This window comes from Equus quagga, chromosome 1, assembly GCF_021613505.1.
Source record: "Equus quagga isolate Etosha38 chromosome 1, UCLA_HA_Equagga_1.0, whole genome shotgun sequence".
NCBI lineage: Eukaryota > Metazoa > Chordata > Mammalia > Perissodactyla > Equidae > Equus > Equus quagga.
In genome coordinates, this window is record NC_060267.1 from 31,958,598 (window position 1) to 31,967,917 (window position 9,320).

Sequence of the window (9,320 nt, forward strand, 5' to 3'; positions counted from 1 at the left end):
ACTATTCTCATGTTCCTAATAGCCTCTTTCTTGACCAGTCTTAAAAATATATATACTTTGGGGCCGGCCCAGTGGTGCAGTGGTTAAGTTTGCATGCTCCACTTCTGCATCTTGGGGTTTGCAGGTTCGGATCCCGGGTGCGGACCTACACATTGCTCATCAACCCATGCTGTGGCAGCATCCCACATACAAAATGGAGGAAGACTGGTACAGATGTTAGCTCAGGGACAATCTTCCTCACCCAAAAAAAAAATACATATATACACACATATTTACACATATATGTCCACTAAAGTGATTTTAAGTAAGATAAAATAATAGTAAGAATATTTCATTTTGAGAAAAATAAGAAAGAAAGAACATATTTACAAAGAGTTAATTTTACTAACCTGACTTATTTTTCTTTGTTCTTGTATAGCTTTTTGAATTGCCTGAGATACTTTTTCTTGGTCTTTTGCATGTTCAGTCTTCCATAACTCCCTTTCTTCAGCGTGGGCTTTTTCCAAATTTTTTCTTTCTTCCTCTGTGGCTTTTAAAATTGCATCCTTCATTGCTTCTTTCTCAAGCTTCAAAACAAATAATGACCAAACAAAAATATTTTAAAGAGTGACTGCACAATAATTCCTTGTATAAGACAGATTTGGGGTATCTTAAAAGACACAAAACTTTGATTCTATAGGGTTTAGTTCTGTCACCGCTGTTTTTATGCATATTTAATAACTGCTTTAAAATAAAACCAATTATTTGTTTTTGTACAAATATTCCTTTGTACTTCCATGGCATTTCTAAACTAGTCTCTTAAAGTAGCAGTTGTCCAACTATTTGGTCTTAGGATCTTTTCCACTCTTAAAAATTATTGAAGACTTCAAAGAGCTTTTATTTATTCTGGTTATACATATTAAGATTTACCATATTAGAAATTCAAATCAAGATAAAATAAAAATATTTATTAATTTATTTAAAATTAATACCATTAAGTGCATTGAATATTAATGAATAATATATTTTATGAAAAATAACTATTTTCCAAAATTAAAAAGTGAGAAGAATCTAACTGTTAAGTGTTTGTAACCTCCTTAATATCTGACTTAATATGAGACAATTAGGTTCTTATATCTGCCTTCTGGATTAAATCTATAATGATACATTTTCTGGTTGAAGTTTATAAAGAATACTCAGTCTCATACAGATATGTAGTTGAAAAGGGAGGAGCATTCAATAGTCAGTTTAGATCACTATAGATATTCTTGATAATTCCACACCAAAACTTAACAAGGGGCAGTTCTTAAAGGTTAATTGCAATAAAGAAAATCATGTCAAAGACATTTCTGTACTCTGTTATATTGCAATCTTTCTTGCACTTTGAATGAGTCTTTTCTCTACGCATGATTTCCAAAAAATGTTTCATTTGGAAAATACTGATTCAACAAGCTATGCATCTCCTCCAGATGTTGACACATTTTCTTATGTCATAACAAACAAAAGGTCACATTTATTAATATCACCGTGAATCTCATCAGAAAAGTCTTTAAGTATTCGAAAGCAGAGATACAAATTTTCAAAATTCTGATGCTTGCTCTAAAGCTCAAATTTTATCATTGGCAACAAAAACTGTCAGTTTTCTCGAATGATGAGCTCATTCTGTTTATTTTGGATAAAATGTCTATCAAATACTACAGTCTGTATAACACTAGCTATTCAGTAAGATGGTGTTCCATGAAAATTGCCTACTCCAGTTGCAACTCAAAAAACTGCAAAAGAATTTTCCTCAAGAAAACCATCATACTATGGTATGTAGTAAAGTCCAAGGACCTCCCATCCCTGATCCTCACAGATAGCACTATTCTCTTGCTGCAGGTAACAGGCAAATTTGACCAAAGTTATTGAAGGTGCCAGTTACCATTTTCTGAACCCTGTTAGACTTCATAATTCTCTTAAACTACTCTCTTACTCTGCTCACCAATGTCCTCCATGTTGTTAAATCCAAATGCTATTTTTCAGTTTTTGTTTTAATCCTTATTTTTCTTGACCTCAAAGTGACAATCGACAAAGTTGATTACTTCTGTTTCACTGAAGCCCTAGCTTTTCTTGGTTTGCACGACAGCATGCTGCTTTCATTTCTCCTACTTCTCTGTCTGACTCTTTTCAGGTCTTTGTAACTTCCTCCTTTCTCTAAAATTTTGGTGTTCTTTCAGGGATCAGACCCTGTACCCTATAGAGTGTTACTCTATAGTCTCTTGTGTGGTGATTATGCATGACAATAATTTGCATGTCTACCATTACCATCTAACTGCTGAAAAAGAAACAAACCATGTTATCAGGTCATTCCCTTCTCCAGAGCTGTAAATGTCAGGGAGATTTACTTGCCTACTTGACTTTGTCATCTGGATATATCACAGGCACCTCAAACTCTATGACAAAGAAATGGTACTACTTTCCATGTTGTTGTTGAATCAACACTCTTCACAACTTGGCCCCCTTCTATATTATCCACATCGAACATATATGTTGACTCCATCTCCAAACTATTTCTAGAATTTGTCTCTTTCCTTTCTAAGCTACTACTGCTACTGTATTTCTGCCACTCACTATCTTTTACCCAGACTTCTTATATACTCTATTAATTCCTTCCCAAAGGCTCGAGCCTCTGCTCTTCTAATTTCCCTCAAATTAATGTCAATTACGATTATATCACACCTATATTAAAAAATTTCAGTATGTCTGTCTTTACCCGTGAAATAAAATTCAGACTCACAATTCAGAATACTAGCCATCCTTCAAGGCTCATTTCAAAAGTAATTTATTGTTAAAAACTCCTATGATATAGAAATATTATCTATACATTCATAATAATTTAATGCATTCCTCCTTGCTTTATTGGTATATAAATAATATTTTTCTTACATGATTGTAAATTCTTCAAGAAAAAGACAAAATCATAGTCATCCTTGAACTTCCACCCCTGGCATAGTGATTTGCACATATGAAACTTCCAATATTTGTTTACTAAATTTAAATTTATTCTCAATCTCAAAAATTATTGCTATACATGTACTTGTTGCAATATGTATATTTAATATCTATGAATATACAACTTAGATAAGCTTTTCAAAGTCGCCTTTAAAAATCACAAATCTTGAGAAATATATATTTAAATTTACATATAATATATAAATATATATACACAAATATGTAAATGTGTATATATAATTATATATCTACCAACACAAATGGACATACACACATACACGTTACTTGTGATGGCATCTATCAAACACCAAGTGGTTACTGGCGTCCCAACATACATATTCTTTTTAATGAGTAATTAATAATCTAAATGTAAGGCATTTCAATGTCATCCTAATCTTGTGTAATGTTAATTTAATGACAATATGAATAGCAGTATCCTCAATTTAAGGGGAAAAATAATACAGAAAAAACTTTTATTTTTCTGTAATGAAACAGCATATAAAAAGTAGATCGACTCCATCACTAATGAACTCAGCTTTTTAATTCCACTTACAAGAAACCCACTATTACAAATGGAAATACCTTTGCAGCAGACACTAATGCCTCTTTATTTCTTTGCCTTTCTTCCTCCAAACATTTTTCCAATATTTCCTGTAAATGATAAGACAGTTGGATAGACACTAATTATATTATTTGAGGTAATAGAACACATTCTTCCCACACTCTGAGTAAACTTAAAGTATTACCTTCTGTTCTTGAGACTGCTGAATCAAAGTTTCCTTTATTTTTTCTTTTAACAGTTCTTTCTCTGTATCTAGCATTTCAAGGAGCCTCTGATGCTACAAGGAAAGATAATTGGATTATGATTATGGCTCTGAGACTAATAATCTATCAACAAGGAGAACAGCTGGTAGAATTCATTTGCCCAGAAGTACTGAAGTAATTACTAGAGGATACAATGGGAAGTTTGCTAAAATGAAGGTGTAAGGGCCAAAAAAACACAATTCACCTTTCTCCAATTAGCTAAGATATATTTCTTTTAGTCCTCAATTCAACAAAGTACATGACATGAGCTCTAATTTAAGAATAACTATTCCGAATTGGAAAGTGAATCGGAAAATGATAAAATGTCCTTTCCCAAAATTAAATCTGGGAAAATTACTAAAATTTATTAACTTGCAGCAAGAGAATCAATTAGATAAAAACTGATGTTTGCTTGATGAACCACTATCATAATATTATTTGTGTTTCTGGTAAAGCACTGTTAAAGAAATTGAAAGATTTATTACTGTTCTTGCCTCAAGATTTTACCACAGATTCAAAAAGTGAATCTACGAAAACAAAGGAATATTATTTGATACCTAATATAAAAGTATACAGACTTCACGTATTTACTTTTATTCCAATGTACTAGTGAAACAGCACACAAAACCATCAGCCAGTTATCATGGACTAGGCACCTGGAATTTGAAAGAAGTTTTCTAAGGAAATTAGATTTTTGTAGCCTCAATATCTTCAATAGGGATGAGCCAGATACTTATTCTGAAACAGCGCTCTTATGGAGAAATACAACCAAAAGGAAAATACATATTCCTACTCACAGAGATTTCTCTCATTCACTTACTAAAGGCAAACAGGGTATCTTCTCAGACTTAGAATGCTATTTACATAGAAGCCTCCTTTAAGTATGAACTTACGCAGATAGCCAACATTTTAAAACAGATCTATGCCTTTTAAAGTTGTTCTGACTTAAAATGCTTTGTAGGGAGGCAGTCTACAGCGAAAGTAAGTGACCACACAGTCATGTCTAGTTAAGATAATCTATTATTCCTGTTCTTAAGGATAATGTTACTTTTTATCTTTCTTTTTCAAGAAAATAAGAAAAATCACAAGATGTGGTTTTTCATTAAAAACAAATCCAAAACGGAATACAAATTATGGCATGATTATGAGAAATTATTGGTACCATATGAATTTGTGAACAGCAGCTGACTAACAAAGCAGTAGACTTACCACAGGCTATGCAGTGACAACTGAGACTTAACTTTGGATTCTACATAAGTCTAGAGGCACAGAGAATCTCACAGTATCAGAAAAATGCCTAATCCTATTTAAAATACACATATGAGAAAATATCTGAAAATGTTATACCAGGCAAATAATTAGACTTAAAAATGGTAAATACAGGGGCTGGCCCAGGGGTATAGTGGTTAAGTTCGTGTGCTCTGCTTTGGCAGCCCGGGGTTCCCAGGTTCGATCCCAGGTGCGGACCTAGCACCACTCATCAAGCCATGCTGTGGTGGCATCCCAAATAAAACAGGACGATTGGCACAGATGTTAGCTCAGCAACAATCTTCTTCAAGCAAAAAGAAGAAGACTGGCAATAGATGTTAGCTCGGGACCAATTTTCCTCACACACACACACAAAAAAAGGTATATACAATTCTCACATGAGACCAAAAATATTCAATTTAGGCTTTGGGTGGGGGTAAACGTAACAAAAACAGAATAAAAAATTACTGGAATTAAACTACACAGTAAACTTTTCAGAGTCATTAATAACTTTGAAAATTATTTCTCCTTAATGAGTCAGACTAATATCTGAGTTAATTACTGAGTAATTAATTATAGGTAAGCCAAGTTTCTCCAGTGGTCTAACCAGAACTAGTCAAAGAGGATACAGTAGCTAAAATGACAATGCAATGTTTAGAAAAAGTCTTTTCTGAATGTCATTCCTTAATTCTGACAGTTACTGTACACTGTCAGGGTGTACACTGTTATACTCACTGTAACAGAAGCTAGTTTTAGCTTGCTTGTGGACGCATAAACCTGAAATTACCATTTGAAAGAAGCATCCTACATAAAATATACATTAAGTAAAATCATTGATCCACAAGATAATAGCAGCCAACCTTTTCTGAGCATTTTAAGGTTTCAGGCACTGTTCAAAGTGCTTTACATGTAGTTGTACCACATTACACCTTCACAATAAACTCCTAAGTTAGGCAATATTCTTCTTCATTTTCAGATCAGTGATCTGAGACTCAGAATGGCTAAGTAACATGGCAGGTCTGTAATGAATCATTTCAGCAACAATCATGTCTGTATACTGATGATCAGCAGCAGTAATTACCCAGTAGCTAAAATCAGCCCCAGTACTACCTAGCGGTTACCTAGTAACTAAAAGCTACTTAATACAAGTCAGATGTCAAGTGTTTGGTTTTTTTTTTAAACTAATGTATGCTTCTAGTTTTGTTCTTTTGAGAGTTATATTAAAATAAGATAACTTCCTGCACAAAGATCAATTGATACCGGGAGAGACAATTCAGAAAGATGCTGAATGGCATGGGAAAAGTTTAGGTCTTAAAACTAAACACAGTTAATTTGTAAAGTGAATAATCTGCAAGTGGCTAATCAACAACCATATAAAGTTCAGTAAAATGTATAGTTTTGTAAAATTCACACATGCTGATTGTGAAAAAATGTAAAGAAGTGAAAATCACCCAGAGATCCATCACCCAAAGGAAATTACCGGTAGCATTCAGGTAAACATCCTTCTGGAGAGCTCTCTGTGTATGTAAATATATAGATATATGTAAATACTTTATACAGTAAGTTTATAAATACTGTTCTGTAATCTCTTTGAACTCAACAGTATTGAATTATCTGTATATAAATATAACTATGCTATTATTTTTATTACATTAATTATACATTTTAACATTGTCCTATTACATATATTTATGTTGCTTACAATATTTTACTTTTTAAAAATCTTGATTTTTGTGCATGTATCTTTGTGAAGTTGTACAATTATAGCCTTAGGAAAAATTCCTGGGAGTGGTATTAGTGGGTTGATGATTGAGTATGTTTTAGATTTTAACACATATCCTCAAATTACTCTAGAAAGAAAATACCAAATTACACTTTTACTAACAATAGTAGGACAAAGGACAAGGCAGATTCTCCTTGAGAACAGAATCATGGACTGGAAGAACGACTAACCAAGGAAATTGTCTCACTCTTGGAACAGGGAGACCAGCAGTATTTGGTATCTGCTATGGGCCAATCATTGCTGTTTATTTCATCCTTCTCTTCTTTTGAAAATGGGGATTTTTTCTTTCAGTTATTCTGTTCCTTCTCTTCTTTTTGAATGTATTGATTATAGTTTTGGGGGCACAAGGATCCTTCAACTTCAACATTTTCTCTCTTTCTTCAAAGTTCCTTTTTATTTGTTTGAGTCAGTAATTTTTTCATTTAAGATGTTCCTCCCATGTTTGGTAATCTTTTTCTGTCCATTCATATTAAAACCTCAGACACAAAAACACTGGTTGGAAATTCTGTGTATATGGCAGGTGCTAAAAGCTGGCTTGTTCACGGTTGTGGTGGAGATTCCCAAATGCAGGTCTATACAGCATTTTCTCTTAAGTCACTCTTTTTGCCTAGAAAAGAATTCCCTGAACTCCTAAGTGGTGCTTAAGTCAAACATCCAGCATTCTAGAAATGATAGAGGTTAAGGGGGAGTGGGTGGAGAGCTCATTGTTAAGTAATGGATTTTTACTTTAAAAAAAAAATTAAATTTTTGGTTTAATTTCCCAGTTTTCAGTCCCTTGCCTTATTCCTGCTCTTTATGAGGTCAGAGACTATCTCGTTCAATTACTCTTTGTTTTGCTAGGATGTACAATACATCCCCAAATTAAGAATAACATACAAGGAGACTTTCAACCATTCCTCCTATTTTCAGAGCTACACAGCATCTAGTGCCTCTATGTCCTGAGGCTTTCTAGGGTTTTGCAGGACAAATCAGCTCGCTTTGCGGGTTTCACCTCAGCTGGCTAAAATTACAACTTTCTAGCCTCAGGTAAGTCAGCGGATATTTGCCTGTCTGTTACCTCCTCTAGTCTGTCATTTTTACTTTGCTTGTTTCGGTCCCTTTTAGTGTCATTTTAGTGATTTTTTGGGGGGAGAGATATAGAGAGGTAGAGGAGATGAGTATGTCTAATTCACCTTATTTATCTAAATTTAGAATCACTTTTTAAAAGATTTTAATTACATCATTTCTTGACTGAATCTTATGTGTCAGGCACCATGTTAGAACTTTACAAATATTACTGGTAATCCCCACAACAATCTAGAAATGTGTTATTACTTATATTTGACAGATTTTAAAACTGAGTTTCAGAGAAGTTATGTAAATTTCCTCTGTTCACAGGACTAATGAATGGTTAAACTGAGACTGGCACCCAGTAAGGGGTGAACACAAAATCCACGGACTTTATTCTCTAGAATTAACACACAACTAAGGACTCTCTCTGCTCTATCTCTGTAGACTGCTTCTTTGACTTTTTGGGTTTTAGTCATGCATTCACACTATTTACCTGGCCTTATAATTTATAAGAATAACTTGCAGAATTATAGTTATGTTATGGTTGTAGTGTGTCTTTCCCTCCCACTCTCACATCTGGCCCCTTAAAGGAAGATAAGAGATGGCAAGATCACAAAAACTAAAAGAGAAGGGAAAATACCCATCTTTGACAAATAAACTTTTTTTTTTTTTTTTTTAGCAAGAGTGTAAGATGTTTACGTAGCTGAGACTCTCCCATTGGAAAGCCAAGAAATACACAGAGTGAACCAAAAAATTTATTTGGCAATCAATGTCTCTACCGCTGACATGTTTTCTTTTTCTCAAAGATATACTTTCAGGGAAACAGACTTTTCTGAAAGAACAGACTAATATGTAAGCCACAATTACAAAAATTATGTTAGATACTTCTGTAAGATGAAAAAAAGGTATTCTTCAGTTCAATTTACATTTTGGGGGCATCTCCCTGGAAAGCAATATATTCTATTAGAATTAACATGGGCATTGGAACCACACAGACTTGGGGTAAAATCAGTATTTCTTCACTTATTAAAGGTACGACAAACTTTTCTAAACTTCTGGTATTTTTTCTTTTATTATATAAGTAAGGCTAAAAATGCCAACCTCACAGTGCTGTTATGAGAATTAAATGAAGTAATGTAGGTAATGCATCTAGGACTCAAAAATGTTAACTAGACTTCTTGTCAGGTAGTTGATAAGATTATGATAATGAAGTTAAGTTCACTTATGAAAAGGAATTTCTTTTTGCATATTAAGGAAAATATTAGTTGCCACTCAAAATTAAAATCCTCAGAAGGAACATCCACACACTCTTTCAAAAATAATTTTGAAAATATCTCTCACTAAAATATAAAGTGTTAACTTTTATAGCCCATATCAATTTCATTGTAGTGGGTATTAACAAGCAGTGGGCCTTATCATCAGGGCTTTACCCCTGTCACAGAGCACCTAAGTCAGGGCTTTACCC

General features: G+C 33.5%; 1 protein-coding gene across 11 annotated transcripts in view; it reads right to left on the reverse strand.

The window, feature by feature from the left end:
- The window catches only part of CCDC91 (coiled-coil domain containing 91), a 334,397-nt gene that overhangs the window by 80,385 nt on the left and 244,692 nt on the right, over positions 1–9,320 (reverse strand). For all 11 annotated transcript variants that reach the window (XM_046640057.1, XM_046640067.1, XM_046640096.1 and 8 more), the window contains 3 exons: positions 3,717–3,809; positions 3,553–3,621; positions 390–566 (listed from right to left, as the gene is read on the reverse strand). In XM_046640057.1, the coding sequence (XP_046496013.1) occupies positions 390–566; positions 3,553–3,621; positions 3,717–3,809 (339 nt within the window). The remainder of the gene's footprint in view (positions 1–389; positions 567–3,552; positions 3,622–3,716; positions 3,810–9,320) is intronic.